Source organism: Platalea leucorodia (assembly GCF_965183815.1).
Source record: "Platalea leucorodia genome assembly, contig: HAP1_HAP1_SCAFFOLD_231, whole genome shotgun sequence".
In the NCBI taxonomy this organism is placed as follows: domain Eukaryota; kingdom Metazoa; phylum Chordata; class Aves; order Pelecaniformes; family Threskiornithidae; genus Platalea; species Platalea leucorodia.
This window is the reverse complement of record NW_028121333.1, coordinates 4,179-31,914: the sequence shown is the minus strand read 5'-3', so window position 1 is coordinate 31,914 and position 27,736 is coordinate 4,179. Positions and strand designations below refer to the sequence as shown.

At 54.4% G+C, this 27,736-nt stretch overlaps 2 protein-coding genes across 2 annotated transcripts; one reads left to right on the top strand and one right to left on the bottom strand.

Moving 5' to 3' along the window:
• Positions 1–6,455: 6,455 nt before the first annotated feature.
• On the top strand, positions 6,456–7,415 carry LOC309603881 (olfactory receptor 8A1-like; the record flags this gene model as incomplete). Its single annotated transcript, XM_082338765.1, has 1 exon — positions 6,456–7,415. One exon carries the CDS (start codon positions 6,456–6,458, stop codon positions 7,413–7,415), a length of 960 nt encoding a protein of 319 aa, XP_082194891.1.
• A 1,013-nt stretch (positions 7,416–8,428) lies between these two features.
• Positions 8,429–25,622, bottom strand: LOC309603883 (olfactory receptor 14C36-like; the record flags this gene model as incomplete). The annotated part of the gene is made up of 2 exons (XM_082338767.1): positions 8,429–8,440; positions 24,681–25,622. 2 exons carry the CDS (start codon positions 25,620–25,622, stop codon positions 8,429–8,431), a joined length of 954 nt encoding a protein of 317 aa, XP_082194893.1.
• Positions 25,623–27,736: the final 2,114 nt, after the last annotated feature.

Below are 27,736 nucleotides of genomic sequence, written 5' to 3'. Positions count from 1 at the left end.
TATGCTCTTTTGGAAAGAGAATCAAAACCAGGATTTGCTCATTCATGTAAATGAAAATATGGGATTGTCATTCTATGTGAGACATGCTTTTTTGCCTTTGATCTGAGAGAGTTTTCTTGTGTTCTTTAAATAACTTCCCTCCCAAGCCATGGAAACACTGCGATACATAGATCATTACATCAAGCTGGCACATGTGTTCCTAATACAGAAAACTAAGATGGATGAGTGTAGTCTTAAATGCCTAAGTTAGTGGGATGAATCCTATCCCATCCAAGCTGGCAGAGTGCCGTCAATGCTTCTTCACTGAAGAGGTTCTGGAATCACAGGTGATGATTTAGCTGAGCTGCCTTAGGCATGTTACTGTGATAAATCCTCCCCAAAGTCACTTGTGCACCAATAGCTCTGGTATTATTGGGTAGATAACTTAGGCTTGACAGACTCTTCACTGGTGCCTCTATGCAGCAAATATCTGAGGTCCTTGTGTTGCTCTAATGGCATGTTCTCCAGACTGTTCACCTTATTCATCTCATTCACACAGGGGAAATGTCCTGGTGAAGCTGTGGGCATAGTTCATTCAGGAAAGTGCTCCTTAAAGTTAAGGCACAGATCACTCCAGGAGTTACTCCTTTTAAGGCGTATGAACAAGACCATGCCCGGTGCTGCATCCTCCACTCTGTGCAGACGCCAAACTCGATTTCATGCCATACATGTGCACAAAACCTCCTTACTGTTTGCCTACAAAACACAACAAAGCACACGTTACAGCCCTCACTTGATTTCATGTACTCTGAGTGGAAGAAACATAGACATATAGGACTACGTCTCTGGGCTCCAGGGAATCATAGAACCATAGAATCCTAGAATCGTTTAGGTTGGAAAAGATCCTTAAGATGATTGAGTCCAACCGTAAACCTAACACTACCAAGCCCACCACTAAACCATGTCCCTAAGCACCACATCTACACATCTTTTAAATACCTCCAGGGATGGGGACTCAACCACTTCCCTGGGCAGCCTGTTCCAATGCTTGATAACCCTTTGGGTGAAGAATTTTTTCCTAATATCCAGTCTAAACCTGCCCTGGCTCAACTTGAGGCCGTTTTCTTCTCATCCTATCGCTTACTACTTGGGAAAAGAGACTGACACCCACCTCACTACAACCTCCTTTCAGGTAGTTGTAGAGCACAATAAGGTCTCCCCTCGGCCTCCTTTTCTCCAGACTAAACAACCCCAGCTCCCTCAGCCGCCCCTCATAAGACTTGTTTTCTAGACCCTTCACCAGCTTCGTTGCCCTTTGGACATGTTCCAGCACCTCGATGTCTTTCTCGTAGGGAGGGAATCGTCATAGGCCACATGAGACCCAGGAGGCATAGTAGTTATGCACTATGAGCAGCATGGCCTGAGGACCAGGCTGTCCTCCCTCTAATGGACGTGAACAGTAAATACCACACTTCCTTATGTGCCGAAGAATCCCCTCAATGACTATCTAACTCCCTGGCACTTGAGCTGGATGAATAATGCATTTCATTATTTTTTTAAGTGACTGAATTGAAATTGCTCATAAATAAAGAAAAGAAGCATCCAAGTTCACTTGGAGGACTTTATTAAATGAACAAAGGACTGTGCTGATCCACTTCAAACCGGTTCTTTCTTTTGTAGAGCCAGGAGGCTAGTACATGTTCTGTGGGTTGCCAGTGAAATGAAGACAAAACCAGTTTCAGTCCGCTCAGAGAAATTTTACCTTGAAAGTACCTCCTTCTTTTGATTTATGTGACTGACTCATTGCAAATGGCTTCTGTGGGACATTTTAAACTGAGATGAACCTCTCCTAAATCACCTTCTCTGAGCCAGTCCCCTTGGTTCCTTCTGCTACCCATGGGAAAAGTTTTCCTTTTGGGATTCACCATGTCCTAGGGTGGGTGACTCTATGCTCACCACTTAACAGATCTCTCTCCACTGACCAGAGAAAAGGGCCTGAGATCAGATGCCTAATTTAGAGATTAGATGTTCGTTTAGATACTAAAATAGTTTAAGTTCAGACCTAAGATTTTGACCTTAGTTTAGACTATTGCTTTCGGATTCATCTGTGCAGAGCACCTCTGATAAGTCACCCCCTTGCTAATCTTTTCTTCCATTGGCCAAGAGGACCATGTGTTCATCTGGAGGAAGAAAGATGGCCCATGGAGGAAAACAGGTGATTCTAGAGTGATTTCATCTGTCCACATTAAATGGGACGAGTTATACTTCCTGAACACCTTTGGCGGTATTCCGGGAGTATTTCTTCCTCCTGACTCAGAAGTGAGGCTAGATGATGAGGTCAGGAGCAGGTACTATAATAAAGATGTCTATACTTGGACAGAAGAGAGCCCCTCTGTCAAGGAGCAGCAAGAGCAGAGCTGCTCCCTACAGGCAGGTGAGCCGGGAGCTGAGGGAGACACCATGGCTGGCAGCACAGGTGCCTCTCCAGCCAGGCCCCAGCCCTGCAGTATCTGAGCAAGGCAAGCAGGAGATGGTGGCCTGCAGTCAAGCCAGGAAGTCTGGCTTAGGGTGAGGTTCAGGTCCAGTGATCACCAAGCAGGCCCACAGCGATAAGGCAGTGCCAAGATCAAGCCAGGAAGTCAGGCTGCAGTTGGGGTCCAGATCAAAGGGCTCTGTGGCCAGACAAGAGCATGGGCATGGACACTGGCATGGGCATGGGAGAGTCAGAGGCCGATCTGGAGACCAGTACTCCTACAGCATAGGGTAGGGTAGGGACTTAAGGCCTGGAGCTCCTAGGCCCATGACTGTGGATGGAGGCCTCAGCTGAGGCTGATCAGGGTCATTTAGGTTAATTAATTGCCTCAGGCCTCTGACATCCTCCAGACTTCAAGAGGACTTGAACTGAGTCCATGTAGCTAAGCAGAGAAGTAAGCCTGAAGGGAGATAAAACAGAAGGATCTCCTGATGTTTGTTTTGCTGAAGACTCGGAAGAAGACAAAGCACTTTTGACCCCCTGAGTAGCCAGTGTCACCTCAGTCTCAAGGGCTGGAGAAAGAGTCTCTCTGACCATTCTGCTCCTCAGAAGTCCTTGTATCCAACTTGGGACTTTATGGCCTGCATGGTGTACAAGACTGGATGAAAAACTGGCTGGATTAGTGGTCCCAAAGGGTAATGGGGAATGGTCCACACTCTACCCAAAGTCCAGCTACAAACAGAACTCTTTGGGAGTCTGCTCTGAGACCTCTCCTGTTTAGTAGCTTTACCAATGACCTGAGAAGTGTACGGGGTTGACCTCATCAAGTTTTTGGATGACACAAAACCAGAGGGAGGCAGTCAATTTGTTCAACGGGCAGACTGCCATTTCAAGGGAGCTAGACAGCAATGCCAATTCCTCTGGTGTTTGAGGAACAGGCCAAAAAGAAGTGTCCCAATCTGTCCTGACAGAAGGAAACATGGGACAGACTAACCCTTTATAATGATGACAGAGGAGACTGACTGGCTGGGTAGAAACCTCTGCATCTGGAACCCCACCACCCCGTACAAGAAAGACACTTCTAAGCTTTCATGAACTCAGCAGAGACCACTAGAGCACCTGAGTTGTGAGGACAAGCTGAGGAAAGTGGCTCTTGTTTAGCTTGATGAAGAGACAGCTTAAAGAGAAGGTACTAGCAGCCTTCCAGCACCTACCAGGAGATTACTGAAAAGACACAGCTGGGCTGTTTACAGAGGTGCATGGCAGAAAGACAAAAGACATGGTCATAGCCTGGAACAGGGGAGATTCTGACCTGGAATAGGGAGAACACTGACCCTGAGGACAGACAGACATTGGACCAAGTTGCCCAGGCAGGCTACGGAATGTCCATCCTTTGAGGTTTTCAAGACCCCACTGGACACAGCCCTGACCACCAAGTCTGACTTCACTGGAGACCATGCTCTGAGCAGTTGCTTACCACAAATGGCATCCCAGGGTCCCTCTCTCCCTTTGCTTTCAGTGGAGAGACAAGGGAGCCTACTTGTCATGAGGTGCAAATCAACAGAGGTGGGAAGTGTCATGCCCTCTTGCTCCCCTTGACCTAAAGCCAGAGCAAAGGAGAACCCCGTGCAGCATTCCTTCAGGAGGGTGGAGTCCTAACTGGCAGTCTAGATCAGTAGCTGAGCTCACTTGAGCCCCCAGCAAGATAGGCACCTTTGCGGCTAGGAAAGGTTTGGGTTTCCTCTCTCCTCAACAGGCAGAGCCTGGCACCCCTGAGGGTGATCCATCCTGTCCCACATTACCAGCCTCCTCAGCTTGGAGGAAGTGCCTCCTTTCTCCCCACGGACCATTCAGGGAGCCTGGAAGGAGAAGCTGTGGCACATATCTCATTGTAGTTCTGCTCCATGAGTCTGAAGAGATCACGGCTCATTCCCCTGGCTCATTTCCACTCTTCCTAAGAGCACAGAGATCCAGGGGAGGGCAGCTCAGGGCTTTCATCCCCACAGGGCTTCAGCTGCACAGCGCTCACTTTCGGCGACACAGAGAGCCTTGAGCTGCAGCAGGAACCTTCAGGAGACTCTTCTATAAACCCAGGAGGCACTGCAGAGCTGGTGACATTCAGGAGCTCCTGAAGACTCACAGAAGGAGATGCTGATAGTGTGCAAGAGCAGAGCAATGACTGAGTCACGGGTCAGAGTCTGCAGGCAGAATTGGAAAGGGGAGGATGGAATGGGGAAGAGGCAGAGCAAGGCACCCAGATCTTGCCTTTCATCCTCCGTTACCCTCAAAGGAAAGGTTATCACATCCTGCTGGGGATTACAGGTAGGTGCTGGATTTGCTGAGGCAGAGATACAGGCAGTGTGGTTGTCAGTACAGTCAGAGCTGTGGGGGATAAGCTAATGGGCACTCACGCACCTCAGTGGACATGAAGAGGTTGGGGCAGAGTGTATGGGGCCAGTGTGCCAATACATGTCCCTTATTTCCTCAGCTCTCTTCATCTCTCTCTGTCTCTTTCTCCTTCTTGCTTCTATCTTAGGGATCGATCTCAATCCCTCACCTCTCTCACAGCTGTCTCTCAGCCATCCACATGGGATGTGACTTACTGGGAGCAGTGAATCTGAGGCACCCTCCCCATAGAAGCACCTTCAGGAACAAGGCATGCCAGTGTATGCTGGGTGAATCACTGAGTAAAAGGGCTCCTCCATCCCAGGAACTCTCTGGGCTGCCTAGGTGCCTGCCTTGGTCATCTCCAGCTCTCTGTAAATGGTATAAAGTTTTGACACAGGGAATCATCAGGCACAGTGTTTTGTCTGACCTGAGCATTATGAAAGCCCAAGGAGGAGGCGTGGGCAAAGTGCTCTCTCTTTCAGCCACAGGTGTTCCCTGGGCAGGCAATCAGGCATGTATCAGGCATGTACTGGAAACCTGTGCTTGATGATGATGCTGCACTGCCCCAGCCCCACTCACCCTCAGGACACTCCTGTGTCTTCATTGCAATGCTGAGCAGGGAGCCCTGAGAACTCAGATGGGAATACTGAGGTCCAGGTGCTGTGCTGCTGCAGGGAGGCAGCCCAAATGCATTCAGAAATTGAAGGTGAGGAGATAAAGATGTTCAGAAAATGATCATAGAATCATAGAATCATTAAGGTTGGAAAAGACCCTTAAGATCATCGAGTCCAACTGTTAACCTAGCACTGCCAAGTCCACCACTAAACCATGTCCTCAAGCACCACGTCACCCCTGTCCTTTTCCCCTCCTCCTCATGCAGCATCACTTTTCCTCATTTGGCTTAGACAGCTCAGGTACCTCGTCTCTGGAATTCAGTTTTCCCTGCCCTTCTCTCCCAAGTTCCCATCTGCTTGTACATCTCCTGTCTAACAGACCCTTTGCAGTGCCTTCAACTACCAAGCTGGTAACTCCTGGCCACTCTTGGTCAGTGGAAAGAGATGGACTGTCCAGGGACAGAATTGTCTCATCAGAAAGCAACTGTTTCAGGGAGTTGAGACCACTAATCCTGTTCAGGGTCCATTCTTCCCCAGAGTGAAGAAACAGTCTATGGCACAATGTGTTCCCTCAAAGGCTTTTTCACATGATGGGGCTTTTTTGTCTGGCCCATCTTTCTGTTGCTTGAAAGCAGGACTTGGCTAATGCCTATGCTGGGTACTACTGGGAAGAACTTCATGTGTCATAATCTAATGTGAGCAAATGAACATTCTCTTTTATTCCACAGAAAGAGGTGCCTCAATGCAGTAACTCATCTCTCTAATCAGAGGAGATTCTTCTAAGAAGAGCAGTTCGGGTCTCTTGAAGAACCTGTTCCTGCCCTTTCACTAGGAATGGAGCCCCTAAACCAAGTGGGAATTCAGTCAGATGAGGGAAAACCTCCATGTGGTCTCTGGCAATGACTTCTTCCCAATTCCTTTTTACAACAAACACAGAAGCGCATGCCCTTCCTCAGGTTCCCGTCCTGCCAAGTGGGGAAAAGAAGGTCCTACAGCACTTCATGGAGAAAGAGGAATGGGACAACCAGACATCACCAGTGGAGTTCCTCCTGCTGGGACTGAGTAATGTCCACAAGCTTCAGATCCCTCTCTTTCTCCTCTCTCTCATGATCTACATGGTGACTGTGTTTGTTAACATCCTCATTGTTGTGCTGGTGGTGGCAGATCGGCATCTTCACACTCCCCTGTACATCTTCCTGGGGAATTTCTCCAGTGTGGAAATCTGCTATACCTCCACTATCCTGCCCAGGCTGCTGGCCAGCTTCCTAACCAGGGACAGAACCATTTCTGCTCAAGGCTGCATGACCCAATTCTTTTTCTTTGCCTGTTGTGCAGGTACCGAGTGTTATCTGTTGGCCATCATGTCCTATGATCGGTACTTGGCCATATGCCACCCCCTGCTCTATGCCAGCCTCATGCAGCAGAAGCTCTGTTTCCAGCTGGCGGCTGGGTCTTGGCTAGCAGGATTACTAATGTCTACCGTAGTCACCGGGCTACTTTCCAACTTACACTTCTGTGGTCCCAATGCAATTGATCACTTCTTCTGTGATTTTGCCCCGTTGCTGGAGCTCGCCTGCAGTGACACCACGGTGCTTAGACTGGTTACTTTCATCATCTGCTTTCTGGATGTGGTCTTCCCCTTTGTGTTCACCTTGGTATCCTATATCTGCATCATAGCTGCGATCCTGAGGATCCCAGCCACCACGGGGAGGCAGAAGGCCTTCTCCACCTGCTCCTCTCACCTCAGCGTGGTCACTGTTTTCTATGGTACCCTCATCGTTGTCTATATGATACCCAGAACAGCCTCACTGAGGCAGCTCAATACAGTGCCATCCTTTTTCTACACCATCCTCACGCCCATGGCCAATCCACTCCTCTACAGCCTGCAGAACAGGCAAGTCAAGGGGGCTCTTGGAAATGCCCTCAGAAAGACTGTGGCCTGCATCGAGAGCTCCTACTAGTTGTGACCCACCAGGAATAAACAGGTTGCAGTTGTGTCAAGTGTGGACAACTCAGAAGTGCATATTTTGTGTACCAGGTATATCTTTAGAAGTGCAGAATCTGGGGACTGTTTAGGGAATGAGAAGCGGGAAAAGAGAATTTGTGTCTTAAGGAAATACAGGTCTGGTGTTGAAGAGTGTAAAAAACTTCCCTGGCTTTCTTCTTGCTTTAAAGTAACCACAGTTGTGATCCTGCAAGTGGGAGCTGTTGAAATGCCACACCTGCCCAGAAGTGGCAGAAAGCTTACTCTAAACATGCTGTTTTCTCTTCCGTTACCCAGGCAAGCTGAGGGGTGGGGGTCCTGCGTGTCTGGGATTCCTCAGGACATCTTCATATTGACAGTGAGAAGGGGGGGAGTTGAATCAAGCCCTTCCACTGGACATGTCTAAATCTGAGTAAATGAATCCCATCCCTCCTGTTCTCTGGGCTGTCTAGCAGAGGAGAACTGTGAAAGCTAGTCTGATAGGGTCAGCCCCGCTGGAAAAAAAAAAAAAAAAAAAGTAGATCCTTCTTCAGAAAAAAGGTACACACAAGCTGGATCTCAGCTTCCCAAATTTTTAACACAGAAATCATTACTTCCCACTCCTTTCCTTCTCCTATCTGACCCCCCTCCTATCTGACCCCCCTCCTATCTGACCCCCCTCCAGCCTGCTTCCCCCAGTGTAATTACTTATTTGTTTCCCACTGGCTGACTTAGATATTGCAACCTGAGTCCTCCTGTTTTCTTCTTTCTTGCAAAAGAGAGCAAGGTCACGCTCATGGGGCATGACTGAGCACATCCACCCACAGCAGCAGGCTTTCCCCATTTCCTAGGCTAAGGCATGCGCACAAGATGGAAATGTCTCCATCACCCCTGATTTGCACAAGGGCCTTCAGCCCTGACATACTCCCACAATGCACTTATTCCTCCTCCACCCACAGACATAAATCCCTTCCCACTTCCAGGCTCAAATCATGGTTGCAAGAATTCGCGTCACTTGACGAACTGAGAAGTGAGAGTGAGTGAAGAAGTGAGAAGAGGCCTTGAGCTTCCTGGATCTTCTTGGTGCTTATGGCAATGTTCCTGGCTCCCTCCAGATTTGATGGACTTCCTGTCTATAACAAGGGCTTTCTGACAAGCTTTTATGAAATGTTTGGTTTTCTGTCATTCCTGTATGTGGAAAGAGTAGACACAGAAAAGAAAGAAATACCCACCAAAACGGATGCTGAGTGAAGTGCCAGTAAGAACCAGGTGAGGCACCCCCCTGGCTGTGGCTTCCTGGCAAGAAGTCTGTCCTGAGAAGGGGATCCAGCCTCTGCCACTCTGGAGTGGGGAATCAGCAGTGTCCATGCCACCTGGCAGAGACTGTCTGTCCAAGCACAGTTACTGTCTTGTCAGCTTTGAGCACGAGCTTGAAAATGCTTGGCTGCAGGGGTAGTGCCTGCGGGATTATCAGCGCTACAAAAGAGCAGTCCTTCCAGGTCTTTCTTGAGCAAGAACGGGAGAGTCATGGCTGAGGATGGGCTTTGGGGCCATGTGTGTGAAGCAGAATCGATGAGCAGCCCATCCCCTTAACTCCACTCAACCACTCAAGAAGGTCACAGTGACTGTGCTCTGGTTTTGATTCCCCTAAACCCTCTCTGCTAGGCAGGGGCTCAGCAGGGAAAAATCTATGGCACTGGGCAACACAATTGCCCCAGCTGTACCACCCTGAGGACACCATCCCTGCATGTGGTCAAACCATCAACCTTTGGGTTAACAGCTGAGCACGCTCACCCACCCTGCCACAGGCACCCCAGCCAGGGCTGTCCCTGGGCACGGCTTTGCTGTCAGGACAGACATCAGTGCTGAAGGAATGGGAAGGTCCCTGAGCCCAACGCCCATCCCCAGCCCCATGGAGATGGAAGCCTGCTGTTCACCTCACCTGCAGGGCTGCTGGGGAACAGAGGGGTGCAGGGGGAGTCCCGGTGCCTGGAGGACGGGGTATAAGATTTCTGCCTCCATGTGCCCTCCACGGCATGCCCTGGGATGCCATTGGAGCCTGGGGGCACATCAGTCCAGGGAGGGCATTTCCCTCACCCTGTTGCACTGCTGCTGCTGCAGAGTTGAGGACAGATGTGGCACAGATGGCTGTTGCCCTGGGTGGCAGAGGAGGCTCAGGGGAAAGGATTTTCTCCTCTCCATTGACCTATCCCGGAGTGGGCCAGAGTGTGGGAGCAGCACCTGCAGCAAGAGCCTCCTTCTGCCCCATTGCCCTGCAGAGACCTTGAAGGGGCAGCGCTCTGCAGTGCAGCCCTGTGCCAGGATCAGGCCCCAGCAGAGAGGCAGTCCCAACTTGCCCCACATCACAAGGATTCAAGTGCTGTTTGCTGCAGAGGGTCCCTGGGCACCCAGAGGAATACAGGACTTGTCATAGGCACATCACGGGAGGAGAGTGCCTCTCCTGCTGGCAGGTGTCAAGGGGATGTAGCTCAGTGGCAGAGCACCTGCTTTGCATGTGGGAGGTCCTGGGTTCAACCCCCAGCATCTCCAGGGGTACTTTTGCCCTGACTCCCCAGCCTCAGGCAGGTGCAGGCTGGAGCTCGGGCACTGGTCCTCTCCAGGCCCTGTGGGCCTGCCCTGCCCACCCAGGGCTTGCCTGTGAGGTGAGGAGGGCTGTGGGAGGGCTGTGTTACTGCTTCTGCTGAGCCCCCTCTTGGAGGAGAAGCAGGCAGCTGTGCTGGACCTGAGCTCAGGTCACTGCCCTGCACCACAGACCCACCCCACCGCCCAGGGACAATGCTTGGCAGCAGAGTGTGGGGAGACCTCAGGGAGGGGAGAGGTGTCAGCAGCACACTAGGAATCATTTCTGGCTGTGCTGAGAGATGTGGTGTGAGGGTGCTGGTCCAGCCCAGGCGCCCTTTGGGATCAGGGCCACACTGCCCTGGTGGCTTTCCAGGGATAAGGGTCTGACATTGTCCTGACTCCAGGTGGAGATCCCATACCGCATAGGGAAGCGCTCCTCTGTGCCAGCAGGGAGGGCTTGCTGAGTTGGACGAGCCTGGGCAAGGCTGTGGGACTCCCAGCTGGAGGAATGACATTTCTTATCCTGACCCTGTCTCCAAGTGCTTCTCCTTCCACCATCACCACTGGCTTAAGCAGAGCCTCAGCTCAGGGCATGTGGAGCTCCTGAGGTCAGACACAGCCCTGCAGAGCTGGGGCTGGTAGGGCTGGTGCCCACCTCTTGTTCCTGGAGTGTTTGGTGTCTCTGTCGATGCTGCACTGGTGGGATCAGGGAGGCACAGGGCTGTCCACAGCCGTGCACAGGCGGGAAGGGCCAGATGGTGCCTTGGCTGCTCCCCCAGCTAAAACACCCGCTACCAAACTGGTGTGTGAGACATGGCCTTTCACTGCAGGGTGCTCAGCCCCTGGGAACAGCGAGCCCAAACTAAGAGAAATAAGGCTGCCCTCCTGTGGGCTTTCCACAGCCATGCTCTGCCCAGTGTGGGGCAGCAGTGCTGAGAGTTGGGGGTCTCACTGTGACCCCCCTCAGGTAGGTCCTCAGGAGCTGCAGGAGCAAGCACAGATCCGGGGCACAGTGACAATCCTGCTTTGCAGTAGAGAACGGACCCCACCCACAGGGCCAGACTGTTCAGGTCCCAAAAATGCCATGAAATGGGCTCTTTCTGCTCAGGTCTGCTGCTCCCTCAAGCACACCAGGCCTGTAGCTTACCTCCCTGAGGAAGAGGAGGCAAACCTGTACCAGGTGCCAGAGTAAGGGAGAAATATGATACCTGTGGGAGGGCAGAGGTGGTGGGGAGGTGCCATGGGGCAGGCACTGGGCTCATCTCCCTGATCCCCACTTGGGGCACCTTGAGTCTGCAGGTCAGTCTCCATACTGCTCATAGGACCCACCATCCTGTGTTCAGAAGATAACACTCCCGTCTTTACTTCACTTTTATACCTTATTTCTCTGAGATGCAGGGCTGGAGCTTATCCCAGTGGGAGTTTTCCAGGGGATGGAGGCTGTGCTTGCAGTGCCCATGTTATGTCACCCATCACCATTGGAGTCTCGCCCTGGGAACGCTGCTCTCCCGTGGCAGCTGCCAGCAGGAAGGCTCCAGGGTATGGAGCAGAGGGATGTGTGAGCCTGGGCTTCCTCCAGATCCCCCAGGGTCCCCCCAGGGGTGGAGGAGCTCCCAGCAGGGAATGGGGCAATGCGGAAGTGGGAGAGGATGTTGGCGACAGCTGCCTCCTGCCCTCTTCTCCTCTAGGGCCAGATCCTGCCGTTGGCAGCAGTACTGAGCTTCAGCAACTCCCCACAGGGAGCCAACACACCTTCCAGCCTGCAGCAGAGGAGCCTTTCAGGGAAGCGCTGGAGGGGTGTGGACACCCACCAGTGGGAGCAGGGAGGGCAGTTTGGGCTCCAGGTCCTGCCCGAGTGTCAAACTCTTCTCCCCTCCTGGCTTCTGTGCTTTTTCTGTCCATGGGCGCAGGGGCTGGTGAAAGCCCCAGCCAAGGGAGAGGGACCCGGGCTCAGCTCCCAGCAGCACCTGTTTTAGGGGAGGGACACAAAATCTCCTCTGCCATGGAAACGTGCCCACATGAGCACCCTCCTGGATGGGCCCTTCTCCAGGCCAGGGGCCAGACCACGGCTTTTGGCTGCAGCACACGTCTCGTGGAGATCCTTTCTCCATCCCCTGGCCCTCCAACAGCGCTGAGGGAAAGGTGCCCCCATCCCCCCTGCTCCCATCCCTCCTGTACCTGCACACAAGTACTGCCCCGACACAAATCCAAACTGACACCCCTGGCGAGGCAGCAGGAGGGCAGGGGTGGGGGCTGGAGGGGAGCAGGAGGAGGGGGTCCCAGGGCTGCCGTGGGGCCTTACAGCCCCTGCTCAGGAAGAAGGCAGCTCTGTGCCTGTGACAAGAGTGCTCGGGGTCTGTGAGGGCCCAAGGCACCAGGAACAGCCCATGGAGACTGGGGTCCTGGCAGAGCATGAGGAGAGGGAATTCCAGCCCCGTGTGTCCCAGAAAGTGGCTCTGCACCCTGTGCTGGGGCAGTGTGGAGCACAGCTGCCTCCTAACCTTTATGGGAGGTAATCCATGGGCCATGATCCCCGCTGGGGCTGGCTGGGGTGTTCAGGGCACTGCGGCCACCTTAGGGCTCACTTCTGTGGGGCAACAACCCAGGACTTACCCTGACATGGCAGCTCTGTCATGGCCTCTGCACTGTGGGGCCAGTGTGGCCCAGGCAGGGCCTGCGGGAAAGAGCAGCTGGAAACCCCAGGGTGAGGAAATGGGTGCTCCCACCGGGGTGCATCACGGCACCTATTAGAGAGCCGTTTTGACTAGAAACTGCCTGTGGCCAGCAGGATGGAAATGGCTCTGTCAGCAGGATTATTCCCCAGGCACCAGGGGCTCTCACAGCCCCACAGCCTGACCCCGAGCCTGCTGTCCCTGAGACGCACCCCTTCCCTACCACTGTGTCTTTGTTCTCTGCTCCCCCTGATCAGCCTCAGGGAGATGACCCAACACCTGGGCAGGCAAGCAGCAGCTCTGGGTCAAAGACCCCAGAGACTTTTAATAGGAACCAATATGGATGCACAGTGTGAAAATGGGAATAAAAATAGAGGAAACTCCCAGCCATTTCTGCTGCCCGTGGTAAAGGGAGACGGTTCCCTGGTGCTCACAGCTCTCCCAGCTGCACAGGCCTCTCCTCCCTCCTGCCTGCACCCAGCTGCACAGCAGGGATGGGCTCTCCTGGCCTGGGGCTCAGGGACTGTTGGGCACCAAGCTCCACTGTCACAGCCTTTGTGTCCTCACGGGGATGTGCCAGAGACACCTCTTCAGCACCATCATAGCCCATGCTCCCCAGGGACATGGACGAGGTGTCTCCTTCAGCTCCAGGGACCCCAGCACTTCTCCGGGAGCGCAGGCTGCTCCCTGCAAGCAGCAAGGCAGGACATTGCAGTTTGCCGCATGGGGTCTGTACATCACCTTCCTCCCCACTCCTCCCCACATTCAGCTCCTTCTCCCACCCCAAGTCCCTCCAAGGAAAACTCCTGGGTCAGGTTCCCCCTTCCCAGGAGCTTTGGGTGTCAGTATGGTAGTAACTTGGGTGGCACCAGGGATGGCACCCCAGGAACCGTCAGCGCTATCTTTCCCTCTCACCTCTGCATGAATCCCTGGGCCCTGCTCCCTCCGCTGGTGCCCCAGGCATTTCCCAAGCTCCCTGCCCAGGGGCAGCATCATCCCCAGGGTCAGAAACCTCCCTGGCATCATCATAGCCATCCACTGGGTCACGTCCGGGCAGGACAAGAACATCTGAAAGGAGAGGGCAGCTGGTTACAGTGAGAAGACACGTCCTGCAGAGCAGAGGATGGGAGGATGCACAGGGACACAGGGCTGACACACTGGTGGTGGCAGCACCACAGGAGACGCCCATGTCCTCCCCGTCTGTGATGGTGACACTCAGTGACACCTCTGTCCATCACATGGCTGCAGGGAGATCAGCCCCTTCCTGCCTCCATTACCTGGTGCTGATCCCACACCATCCTCCTCCTCACTGTCCCCAGGTGAGGGCTGCAGCTGGGTCAGGGACTCCTCTGAATAGGAGCCTGGAGAGATGCACAGCGGGTGTTAGGGAGCGAGCCCCACGGACCTGTCTCATGGTCAGTGCTCCTGGGGAAGGGGGACCCACAGAGCTGGGGCTGCATGGGGAGGAGGGCTGGGAATCACCCTGCTCCCCCGAGACAAATACCGTCTCAAAGGTGCTCCCAGAGCTGCCCTAGCGCAGCCCCTTCCCTCATTCCTCAGGTGTCACATGGAGTGCAGGGGCAGGAAGAGAGGGGCTGTCCAGCTGGGATGGGCCAAGCTGGTTGGGAGGAAGCTCCTCTCCCGGGCCCAGGACCCGGATGCTCTCCCCACAGACCACATGGCCCCAGCGCTGCAGGGACCATGGGCTGGGAGGCTTCAGGGGATCAGCCCTGTGTTGGGGCCAGGGGAAAGGGTCCTGCAGATGGGCCTGCAGGGAGGACCCACACCCACCTGAGCGACCAAACCTTGCCTGCTTCTCCCACACTGGGCTGTAACCGATCTCCTCATACACGGCCTCGGGGAAGAGCTCCTGAGCCCTCCTGGAGCCTGGGGACAGAGGCAGGGCTGGCACAGGGACAGGCAGAGGGGTGATGGGACCCCACTGTGCTCCCCCAAACCTGTTCCTTTGGCCAGCCCAGGACTGGTCTGACAGCACAGCCCCATTGTACTGTCCAGGCATGGCCGCCACGTCCCCAGTGAGGGCAACATTGCTGTGGAGATTATCTGGGGCAGCGCCACCCTCGCATTATCTTTTTGGAGGCAGCGCTCATGCCCCTCTGGCCCCTGGGTCTTTCCCCCCTTGTCTGACCTTGGAGCAGCTCCCATGTTTCCTTGCCACCTGGAGCTGCCCCTTATCTGCCCCATGGGCCTATAGCAGGGCCCCTGCCCTGCCAGGGAATGGGCGAGGATGGGCAGGGCTGGGCAGAGGGACAGCCTGGGGACCTGACACCATGGAGATGGACTCTACTGCCCCATGCTCCTCCTGCCATCTCCCTTGCCCCAGAGCCCCCTCCAGCACTACCCAGAGCACTGCCAGCCTTGGCCATCCCCACTCTGCTCTTTCTCTCCTCGCCCCATCACTACCTCCCCCCTCCTCTGGGCTCTCTCCACCCCTTGCTGCTGGTGCCCCATGGCCAGGCAGTCAATGGGGTGGTGCATAGGACAGGTGGCAGCACACAGTCTCATCCCCCCAGCTCTGCCTGTACCCCTCAGTGACACCCCGCAGCACCCCACAGCCCTTCCAGGAGGCATGGTCCCTGGGACTGCTATGGAAGGACCCACCTCTGCGCCCAGCCCTGGCGCTTAGCACTTGCCCAGCCAGGAGGGCCAGGAGCAGGCAGAGAAGGGCCCCCAGGATGATGCAGATGATGATGGGCTCTGAGACTCTCCCGCTGCTGGTCAAATGACCTCGGGTAGGATCTGCATGGGCAAGAACATGGAAGGGGCAACACCAGGCCTGGGAGAGGTGGGGGCAGCACCAGTCCTGACTCCCATCACTCAAGGCCGCACAGGGTGGAAGACCCCAGGGCTGAGTAATGGGGAAGCTTCCAGCCTGCCGAGGAAATTACAGCCCTCCCCAACTGTCCCACCACCACCCCAGTGCCTCCTCCTGGGAGCTTCACACCCCAGCAAGGAGCCCCTTCCATCCAGCTGTGGGTCACAGCCTGGTGCTGGGGATACCCAGCCTCGGGCGGGAGGACAAGTTACCTGCTCGGGGTGGGGATGCTGCTGTCCTGGCTGGAGCTGCACAGGAGAAGGAGAGCTGGGCTGAGAGGACGGGTGTGCGGGTACTGGGGAGCCTCCTTCCCAACACGCCCTGGGTGTGTCTGGAGATGTCCCTGACACACCCCACCCAAACTGCCCCTCCAGTAGTGCTAGAAAGGGAGGCCGGGACAGGGCCCACGGCCTCTGCTCTGGGCGGCAGGCAGGATGGCACAGGCAGCCCAGGGGACAGCCCTGGGGCTGCAGGGCCCCACAGGCAGTGGCCTGAGGACACCCAGCTCCACTGAGGCTGCTCCCCACCTGGCGCCAGGCTCCTGCACTCTGCCCGAATGGTCTCGCTCCTGAGAGGTCAGGGGCCATGCCAGGACCAAGTGGACGAAAGGCCTTCTCTAGCTCCCTGCCAACACCTGAACAAGAGGTCCCAGCCCTGCCACTCACTTGAGCAGAGCACAGCAGCGTCTTCCTTATGCCGGCAAGCACCGCCATCCCCGGGACGGGCCCAGCAGTCCTGCAGGGACAGCTCTGTCCCCCGGCACTCCACCTGTTCCAGCCAGATGGGGCCTTGCCCCTACACTCCGGTGGCGGTGGTGCCCGTGCTCCTGGCGTGTTCCAGGGCCGTGACCCAAATGAGCACAAGGAAGGCTCGTGGTGAGGTAAAAATGCTCCTTTGAACCACTGTCAGAGAACGGGTCACTGCGATATCAGAGCTTCAGTGTCTGTGCCTGACGTGAGAACTTTCCCGCCTCCCTGTGCTTCCAGGCTGCACAACCCTTCTCCAAAAAACTGCTGCGGGACCCTCCTGGGTCTCATGGGAAAATGTGCACGACTGTGGTGAGGATCCCCTGGGAGCAGGGACAGCACAAAGCCTTTTCTGCGTGCCTCCTCCCCTGGCCATGGTCTCCCTCTTTATCAGCACCTGAAGCCCCCCTCCATCTCCTCCCCATCCCTGGGTCTGGTGATGGCAGCTCTGTACTCAGTGGTGCCTCCAGCAGTGACCCCCTCATCTACAGCATGAGGAACCAGGAGCTCAAGGGTGGAATTAGGATTACATGAAAGTTTCTGCAATAGTGATCAACTCTCCATCTCTCTCTGCAAACAACTCCCAGGATATCCCATCCAAAACTGCTGCTTTGGTGTATTATCATTATTGTTACCAATACCATTGTCATTACCTTTCCCATTGTTGTTACTTGTGGTTATTGTGTTCCTAGAGAAATGTTTGGATTTGTCTCGCTTCTCCAGAGGCATGAACCTGCTCTGTCTCACCTGGAGCCTGGGTAAGAGTGTGTCTAACACCGGTGCGGAGCTGACTGCCCCATAGCCTCTCTGTAATAAAACGGGATCTCCCCCGTGCAGTGGGGAGATGAGCAGCAGCCATCCCCATCCAGCTGGAGCTGCTCCACACCCTGAGCAGCAAGGCCAGTGTGGAGTCGCCCTGTGACCCCAGGCACCACAGCCAAATCACTCTGCAGAGCAGCATCGCCAGCTCGGGGCCCTGCAGGGGTGGTGGGGAGGGGGTGAGGAGCGGCCAGGTGGATGAGAGAAAGGTTAGGGAGAGATCAGAACAGAGATGACCTGGGTTGGAAATTGCCTCGGAGACAAAAACACCAGCGTTTGCCTAATCCAAGACAATGCCCAGGGTGTGGGTCCCCTAAAGCATGGTCATGGTGCAGAGCCAGAAGTCCTTGCTGTCCGGGAGCTCCACCAGGCCTGGGAAGCGGATGAAGAAGGACTGGTGCTCACGACTGCGCATCCCTTTGTGCCATCGCCCCTCCTCAAGGGTGGCATCAAAAGGGAGGCTGGGACCCTGCGTCAGGGCTTGCATGAAGGAAGCATGACTCAACCCAGAGTTCCCCTCAGTCCCTAGCCAGGCAGGGCTGTCACCCCAGTCAGTTCAATTGCTCTGGGGACCCAAGACACACGCTGGGTTGGGAGATGCAGGGAAGCCAGGATTGACCCCAGCACTCCCAGTAGACTCTCTGCAGCCAGAGTAGCTCTGCACAGCTGGGAGGAGATGCGCTGCTGCTTTCTCCATGGTCAGGGCTCTTTGGCGGCTGTAGCCACTGGCACTGCCAGCTGGGAAGCCCAGACCTAGTTCTGAGCCCCGGTGCCCTGCACCACACCTCTTAGTACCTCCCCTCCCATGCCACCATCCTCTCTCAGAAGCACCACCAAGTGCATTACTCCCTTGGCAGGTATGCAGAGGAGCTGCTGGAGGTCTTCTCTGCTCCCCCATTCTGCCCCCAGCTCTGCCTCAGTGTCAGCCCACAGGCACTGCCACATTCCCTCTCTGTTAGGTGCTGGGTGTCTCCACATGCCCTCCTCTGAGCCCATGCAGGGATCCCCAGGGTGTGTCTCTCCTTGGAGCTGTCCACCAATGCCTGGCGGTGCAGTCGCAGGGGATCCCGGTGTTGCCACACTTGGAGAGAAGGTTGTGATTGTCCTTGGTCAGAGTAGGCATCAGGATCTGTCTAGCGGTCAGGAGGGAACAAGGAGGACAAGAGACAATGAGGACAAGAAGCAGGAGGGGGATTTTCAAATGAGGTTTAAGGAAAAAAGCCCACACCTTTATAGTTGCTTCGTGTTGGGTCTGGGACCCAGAGATTTTCAAAACTCAAGTGGAGAAAACACTGACCAGCCTGATCTAAGGGACAAGCTCTCCCTGCTCAGAGCAGATTGTGGCACTAGAGACCTCCATTGGTTCCTTCTGACTCTTCTTCATGGTATCTGTGGAGACTGCCTGGTCTAGTCTAGACTAGGGCACCTACTGGGGTTGCCCAATACAGGGTGCAGCTGGGTTTGGAATATCTCCATGGATAGAGGCTCCACAACCTCTCTGGACAATCTCTTCCAGTGATCCACCACCCTCACAGGAGAAAAGTGTTTTCTTGTGTTGAGACGGAAGCTCCTGTGCTTCTGTTTCTACCCATTGCCTGTCACTGGGCACCACGGAGAAAAGTCTGGCTCCCTCTTCTTCATGCCCTCCCATCAGGTGTTGATACACATTGATAAGATCCCCATGAGCTTTCCCTTCTCCAGGCTAAAAAGTCCCAGCTCTCTCAGCTTCTCCTCCTGAAGGATTCTTGTGTGCCTTCATCATCTTTGTGGCCCTTTGCTGGACTCGTTCCAGTAAGTCGATGTGTCTCTTTTACTGGACAGCCCAGCACTGGCGGTAGTGCTCCAGATGTGGCCTCACCAGCGCTGACTAGAGGGGCAGGATCACCTCTCTTGACCTGCTGGCAAACCTCTCCTGAATGCGGCCCAGGAGGCTGTCGGCCTGCTTTGCCACACAGCCACACTGCTGGCTCGTGGTCAGCTTGCTGTCCACCAGGACCCCCTGATCCTTCTCTAGAAACCTGCTTTCCAGCCAGCCGTCCCCCAGCCTGTCCTGGTCCATGGGGTCCTTCCTGCCCAGGGGCAGGACTCTGTGTTTCCCTTTGTTGAACTTCATGAGGTTCCTCTCTGCCCAGTTCTCCAGCCTGCCCAGGTCCTTCTGAGCAGCAGTGCAACCAGCCGGTGTATCAGCCACTCCTCCCAAGTTTAGATCATCCACGAACTTGCTCAGGATGCCCTTGGTCCCACCACAGAGAACTGTAATGAAAGGCTGAACAAAATGGGACCCAGTATCAACCCTTGGGCTACCCCACTGGTGATTATCCTCCAGCTGGACTTTGTGCCACTGGACACAACCCTCTGAGACTCAGTCAGTTTTCAGTCCCTCTCATGTTCCACTTAGCCAGTCCATACTCGCTCAGCTTGTCTATAGGGGTAGAATGGGAGACAGGCTGACAGCTCCCTGCATCCTCTTTCTTGCTCTGCTTCAAGATAAGGTTTCCATTTGCTTTCTTCCCGTCCTCAGGAACCTCACCAAATCCCCTTGACCTTTCAAACATGATTTCAGGTGGCCTTACAAGGACATCAGCCATCTCCCTCAGCACTCATGAGTGCATCCCCTCAGGTCCCAAGGACTTATGCATGTGCGGTTTGTTTCCATGTTCCCTAAGCTGAGACTCCTGCACCAAGGGGAAGTCTTCCTTGCTCCTTGCCTCTGGTCTTGGGGGCCTGGGATTCCTGAAGGTTGGCTTACCGGTAAACGCAGAGAGGAAGAAGGCATGGAGTACCTTGGCCTCTTCTGTGTTCTCTGTCACCAGGGTCCCACCCCATCTAGCAGCAGGCCCACATTTTCCTGAGCCTTCCTTTTGCTGCTGGCATCATTGTTAAATCCTTTCTTGATGCCCTTCCTGTCCAGATGGAATCACCAGATTGAGATCGAGATGGGCTTTGGCTTTCCTAACACCCTCTCTGAATGCTCGGGAGGTTCTTGGTGCCCTCCAGAAACCTCCTGAGTGTCTTGTGCCCTGCTGTGCTGCCCCTCCGGCAGATGTCCAGCTGGGTAATGTCTGCCACGAGGACCAGGGCCTGCAAATGAGAAGCTGCTTCTACTCATCAGAAGAAGGCCTCATCTGTTGCTTCTTCCTAATACAGCTGGTCCACAGCAGACACCAACTATAACATTACCCATGGTAATGTTGCTCTGCCCACTAATCCTGATCCATTGGCTCTCACCTGGCTCCTCACCTGTCACTAGCAGAGCTCCATGCTTTCCTTCTGCTCGCCCACAGACAGGGCACCTTCCCCTCCTCACTGACCTGCCCCATCCTTCCTAAAGAGGCAGCTTCCATCCATGGCCACGCTCCAGTGCTGTGAGCTATCTGACCATGTCTCTGATACCCAAGTGAGATTACAGCTCAAGAACTGCCCACAGACTCCTAATTCCTCCTGTTTGCTCCCCAAGCCGTCTGCATTCCTGTGCAGGCCCATCGGAGGTGTCCCCAGCCATGCTGATTCCCCACTGAGACAGGGCTATTTGACTGGTGCCCACAAACAACCTTCCTATTCCCTGTGTCCCCCCTCCCAGGTTCTTCCCTTTGGTCATCCTCAATCCCTCTCATTCAAAAAGCCCACCCCTGATTTCCCTTTACCCACTGGCCCTGGCTTTGCTTGCCTGTTGCCCTCCGTTGGTGTTTCTGGGCTGCCAGCACTGGGAATTCTTACCTTGGTCAGCAAGGCTGTTAAACTACTACCTCCTTTTATTATCCATCATGGCCTTCAATTCCTCATGCTGTCATCTTGTTGGAGGCACCACAGGACAGGGTGAGCCACCTACACGCACACGTGAACAGGTGATACAAGGAAGATTCAGTTCATGGGGACCCTGGGAAACTCTGGGATTTGGCCAACAGAAAGCTCATCAAGTTTGACAAGGAGAAGTGGCCAGTCCTGCATCAGAATAACCGCATTTATCAGGGCAAGCTTGGAGCTGACCAGCTGAGGAATGACCCTGCGGAGAAGGCCGTAGTCGCTACAAGGGATGCTATAGGAGCCAGTGGAGCATGCTGACCATGAATAAGGCCAGCTGCACACGGGGCTGAATTAGGATGAGCGAGACCACCCAGACAAGGGGAGTTACCTTGACTCAGCGCTGTTGTGGCCACATCTGAAATAATCTGTCCTGGTGCAGGGCTCCATGTTCTGCAGGAGTGGGGAGGAACTGGAGAAGGTCCAGAGGTGGCCTGCCAAGCTGGGCTGAAGGGGCTGAATCACATGGCTTGTGTGGAGAGACCGAGGGACCTGGGCTGCTTTGGCCTCACGGCACAGAGGCCAAGGGCAAGGTTGTAGTAGCCTGCAATCGCTTGAGAGGTGGTTTCAGGGAGGATGAAGATTTCCTTTGTAGAGGAAACAGCATGAGGAAGGAAAGGCTTTGGAGTCTGAGCCTGGGCATGAGGAAGATGAAATGTCACTTGAAGGGTAGTGGTGTGGTGCGACGGGTCACTGGGGGTGGTGGTGTTTGTCTGTGATCAGCCCGTGGCTTTCTGTTTCAGAGAGAGATATTGGTACAGGCAGGGACATGGGAGGATGAGAGCAAGGTGGGGAAGTGGATCGTGTGTCTACAGCCTACAGGGAAACAGGCACAGGCGTGGGACAGTGTAGGACATCCTGGGGTGGAGATGGCCAACGACGACAGCCATACAAGAACTGTTTTTGACAGAGAGATAGGAAGGGCTAGATATAAATGCAAGGAAGGAGCTGATGAAAGAGTTCATTTGACTTCTGAAAGACGGGGCGAGCTTCTAAGTCCCTGAAGCTCAAAGCATCGACGAGATAATTGGGAGGCATCTGAATGAACAAAAAGCAGGGGGAGAGGGGAGCCTGGAGAGCAATGGGAAGGGCAAATGTCCCGCTACCTCTGCTGAGAAGATGCGCTTAGACATGGTCATTTAATCAAGAGAGGTGGGAAGACCTGAAAGATAAGGGAGATTGAATACAGAGCGTAATATAATAGATAGAGCAGTCATAATGCAAGTACAGGAGATCAATATTTTTTCTCCTATGATTAATGCAATCCCTGCAAATTCCCATTCTGGCATGATGGGAAAACCCTGCCACTATATTAGAAGTATTCAATTGTTTCAGCTGGTGAAAATGGGCTCCTATTTTTTTCTCAGTGTTGCAGATTTGTTCACCTTTCCAGGCAGACCTTGTTTGCCTGATCATAAAACACGCAGGGCGGTGTTTAGAGGCCTCCGTGTACCTGAGGTGTTTGCCTGGGGCTGGCAGCTCTCAGGCAGGGCGTGTGGGAGAGCAGAGCCCCTCAGGATCTGCAGGCAGAGGCTGGGCAGGGGGTTCCCAGGGCATCTGCACTGGCAGGAGGTGTCTGTGTCCCTGTAGCTGAAGGCATTTGGGTCCTACATCCAACCGCAATAACATTTAAAAGCTGAAAAGTGTTTTTAAACATTTTCTTTGCTTTGCATCTTTGTGTTTAATTCTTTCTTTTATGTTTATTGACATTTTCTAAACATTTTTCTTCTCAGGCTAGCAGCATTTAAAGAAAAGGTCATTTTGTGTCTTGCCCAGAGCCCTGTGCCCCCAAGACAGTTCCTGCCCAGGACTGTCAGCGATACCCCTCAGTCTTTGCCGAGAGAGAGTCACACTGGGGTATCGACCTCTTTTCGCTGGCTGAGATGTTAGTTTAGGTGGTCACATACAGCACAGGAAGATTCTTGCCCCATAAACATTTGCTCTGTGGTTCTCAGAGAGGGGGCCTGACACCATAGGATCAGTTCAAGTTGGAGGGGACCTTGGGAGTCCTGCAGTCCAACCTGCCAGAAAAAAAAGGGTCAGACCAGGTTGTTCATGGCTTGATCTAGTCTGAGTGTGGAAACCTCCAAGGACGGAGTCTGCACAGCATCTCTGGGTGACCTGCTCCAACGCTTGGCTCAGCTCACACTGAAACAGACTTTCCTTATCTGCAGGCTTAATCTCTCCTCTTTCACCTTCCACCCCCTGTCTTTTGTCCTCCCGCCATGCCCCATGGTGAAAAGCCTGTCTCTCTATTCTCCATCAAGTCCTTGTAGGTACTGGCAGGCCACAGTGAGGTCCTCTCAGCCTTCATTTCTCCGGGCTGGACTAGCTCATCTCCCTCAGCCTCTCCTCAGGGGAAAGATGCTCCAATCCCTGACCATCTTGGAGGTCCTTTGCTTCAAGCAGAGGGATTCAAGCACTGAGCCCAGCAGGAGGCTGGAAATGGCCAAACAGGACAATTCACCCATGAACTTGGGGTGTGCTGCCAGTGCTGGAAATGGCCAGGGAGAAAGGCTGGGGGGTTACAAATGGCCTGGGGCACCTGCCCCAACTCTCCATGGCACCAAAGGCACAGAGCAGCCTCCTCTCTCCTGCGTCTGCAAGTCTCAGCTCCCTTCCACGAGCCCTGGCTCTGCAGCACCAACCCCTGGTGTGAGCCCTCACCCTGCAAGGTCGGACAGCTCAGCTAACTTCAGTGCGTCCTCTCCTGAGCACTTTCCAGCCCAGCCCAGTCCCTCTCTGGCTCTCCCCATCACTTCCCGCACCCTACCCATCTCCCCCCTGTCCAGCCCAGAAAAGCAGCCCATTCTGGGCTGACCCCATGGCAGTGCCCATTGATGGGTACTGCAGAGCTCTGCACACTCAACCCCACAGCCCCAGCCCCTCTGAAGGTCACAGTAGCTCCTGGGAGGCAGAGAGGTGTCTCAGCCTCCCCATCAGCCCCAGGGCTGAGGGCCAGCCATGGCATGAGGAGATGGAAGCCAGTGGCTGCTCCTGTCTCCAAGACATCCTTATTGTTCACTGCCAGAAAGCCCCTCTGTGCCAGCACCTCTCCCAGGAAAAGACTCCTGGCCCAGGGGATCCTCAGGATGCTCCAGCTGCCCAAGCAATAGAAAAGCCTGCCCAAGCTGGTGCATTCAGAAATAGATTTCTCTTTGCCATTTATAACCCCCTGGAAGCAGGGAGTATCTTCTTTGCTCTTCTCCAGGCATGTCCCTGCCCCCAGAGAGCCTTTCACCAGGGAAGTTTGTCCATGCTGGCCTGACCTGCCACTCCTACCCCCTCCCTGTGCTCTCCACAGGGCCCCAAGCTGTTGGTACTGCTCTGCAGAGCGAGTGGGCTGTGGTGCCTGAAAGCCATGGGGTGATGTCCCAGGCAGATCCCTGTTGATCATTCACCATCTCCAGAGGAACTGGGCACCCACAGGTGAAGGCTCAGCCCAGGCCCATTCTCTAACACATTGCCCCATGCCCTCCTCTCCCCATCCCATGGAGAAGCCAAGCAAAGCAACACGGCATTGTGGGGGCAATTTGTTCAGCCTGACCTCAGCTTTGGCGGAAGAGCCCAACCTCCAGACACCAGCACTGAGGAAATCCCCTTTTATTCCAGAGATGCGACATGGGAGGCGAGCTGTACCATTGTGCCAGCCACATGTGAACGGGCCTCTGGGTCAGACAGGCTGGGTTCAGGCCTCTGGTGGAGTGGAGTGGATGCAGGCATGGACAGACACGGTTATCACAGATCAATTGCCCAAAACACAGGAAGTTCTGAAGATGAATTTGAAATCACTTCTGAAGAGACACGAGCAGGTTAATGCTGCTGAAAAGAGCTGATTGAATCAGCTGCTTCAATGTGTCTTTAAGCTCCTGGTTCCTCATGCTGTAGATGAGGGGGTTCACTGCTGGAGGCACCACTGAGTACAGAACTGCCACCACCAGATCCAGCGATGGGGAGGAGATGGAGGGAGGCTTCAGGTAGGCAAACGTGGCAGTGCTGATAAACAGGGAGACCACGGCCAGGTGAGGGAGACACGTGGAAAAGGCTTTGTGCTGTCCCTGCTCAGAAGGGATCTTCAGCACGGCCCTGAAGATCTGCGCATAGGACAGCACAATGAAAACAAAACACCCAAATTCCACAAAGATACTAACCATGATAACCCAGACTGCCCTGAGGTAGGCATTGGAGCAAGAAAGCTTGAGGATCTGGGGGATTTCACAGAAGAACTGGTTTATGGCATTGCCTTGGCAGAGTGGGAGTGAAAATGTATTGGCCGTGTGCAGCACAGCATAGAAACACGCACTGCCCCAGGCAGCTGCTGCCATGTGGACACAAGCTCTGCTGCCCTGGAGGGTCCCATAGTGCAGGGGTTTGCAGATGGCAACGTAGCGGTCGTAGGACATGATGGTGAGAATAGAAAACTCTGCTGACATCAAAAAGACAAACAGAAAGAGCTGTGCAGCACATCCCTGGTAGGAGATGGCCCTGGTGTCCCAGAGGGAATTGGCCATGGCTTTGGGGACAGTGGTGGAAATGGAGCCCAGGTCAAGGAAGGAGAGGTTGAGGAGGAGGAAGTACATGGGGGTGTGGAGGCGGTGGTCGCAGGCTATGGCGGTGATGATGAGGCCGTTGCCCAGGAGGGCAGCCAGGTAGATGGCCAGGAAGAGCCAGAAGTGCAAGAGCTGCAGCTCCCATGTGTCTGCGAATGCCAGGAGGAGGAACTCGGTGATGGAGCTGCCATTGGACATTTGCTGCCTCTGGGCATGGGGACCCGTGCAAGGAGGAAAAGTCATTGACAAGTTAGGGGAGACTTTTCTGAGCAAAACTAAAGGCCATTTCCTACAGACCCTCCCCTTGCTGCACACAAACACGCATAAACACACACACATTTTCCTTTTCTAGGAGACCTTCCTTCAGCTCCATGGCTGAAGCTGTGGTTTGTGCTGGTTGAATGTGCCATGAGGAGCTGGGCCTCTGTCCTATGGCTGCTGAGGTGTCAGCCCTGCTGTGCAGCAGTGCGTTCATGGGAATGGTGGAAGCACGACCCAATCCTGGTATTCAGCTTTGTCAGATGAAACCTCCCCTAAAACAGAAGGGCTTGTCAGTATCTGCACTCCCAGTGCTAAGGAATGAGGAATGCAGAAGGCAGACTGAAAGTATTTTTTTAAAAAGAATTTCCCCCCTCTTGCTTGAGGATTGTTTTGGGATGTCAGAAACCCTCAGTATTTCTGTTGCACTCAGGGAGAACAGAGCAAATCCTGCAAGGCAAGAGGATTGCCTTGGGATTAGAGCAGAGTGAGGGGAGCTGGTCTGTCCCTCAGTCCGAGAGGCCATGGCCTTGCACCTTTCTGAGACTGAGGGCAATCACACTGCTATGTTCCTGTGAAAAGCCAGCAGACACTGCTGAGAGCAGAGGGATCCAGTGCAGACCACTAAATGTCCCACCCTTTCTCAAGGCCTCAGCAGCCCACTTCCAGCTAAGGACACACAGGGCTCATTTCACCAACCCAAGAGCATTTCCTTGGCCGTTGCATCTCTGTGGTTCTCCATGGGGCTTTCAGGTAACACAAAGATGCTATGGGACAGATTTGCATTCTGGAGGGCAGCTCACAGCTTGGAAGGATACCTCAAGGAGATACCTCAGTTTTTTCATGATGGTATCTCGCTAAGGGCAAACCAGCTCATGCCCCAGCCCCACAGCCTGCATTGTCCACAGCCTCACAGATGAGAGGAAGGCTGGGACACTTGTTCCCAGGGACACACCTGCACGAAAGGCCCCACAAGATCAGTGTGTGACTCTGCAGCTGAAACTGCCACCCCCAGAGAGCGTGACAGCAAGACCAGGATAACAAGAGCAATCACACAGAAAAGTGGAGAAAGAAGGAAAAATACAGGGAGGGTCTGGCTGAGAGAGGCCAGGGCAGAGGCAGTCGGGCACTCAGACAGCGTTCCCCTTCCCCAGCTGTGCACGCCACCTCCCAGACACCACCATTGCCGCGCAGCTGCTCTCAGCCCCTGCGCTCTGCAGAGGGAACTGGGCCCGTGGCTGGAGAGCTGCACCATGGCTCTGCTGGAGCTCTGGCTGCAGAGGAGGTGCTTCACAGCTTGGACCCCCCAGCCCTGAGGGCAGAGGCTTTGGTGGGTGGGAGAGGAGGCAAGGGGGCTTGCTCAGAGGCAGGGGTCTGCATTGGAGGGGATGATACAGAGTTTTCTGAATTCTCCCTCCGACAACATTGCTCTTTTAGATTTCCTCTCGTTCCCTGATCGTAACCCTGCTGCCTGGAGATTTTCCTCCTGGGAAGTGATTCCCTGTCCCATGTCTTTTCCCTGTCAGCACTCACAGACCCCGTGCCAACCTCTGTACACTCCCCTTGGCCCTACAGAAACCTGCCTGTTTGCAGGGCACTGGCTGGGCACATGTTCCTGTTGGGAGGTTCAGAAGGGCAGGTCAGAACAGCCCTGATGGTGCAGCAGAGGTGATGCTGGTGCTGTCCCTAGGCAGAGGAGGGGCTGAAGGCACTTTAGGAGGCTGTTAGATGACCTACTGGCCACTCCAAGTTACAGCTCAGGAGTCTCAAAGACTTGTCCAAACTTAGGTCCTTTTCTATTTCTCTTTCCCTTCCCCGGCCCCACCCCTGCTCCTGTTCCCTGCCCTCAGAGTAGGGCACTGAAAACACAGGCTCGGGAAATCTCTTCATAGCAAACTCTGCCTTGACCTTCTGTGTGTGTGCTGCACCCCTGGCTGCACACAAACATTCACCCCCTGCAGCTGTCCCTGGGAGAAGGCAGCTGTGATGCCCTGTCCCTCTGAGGGTGCAGCAGGGAAGCCCTGCTGTGCAGCACGTCCTTCTCCTCTACACTA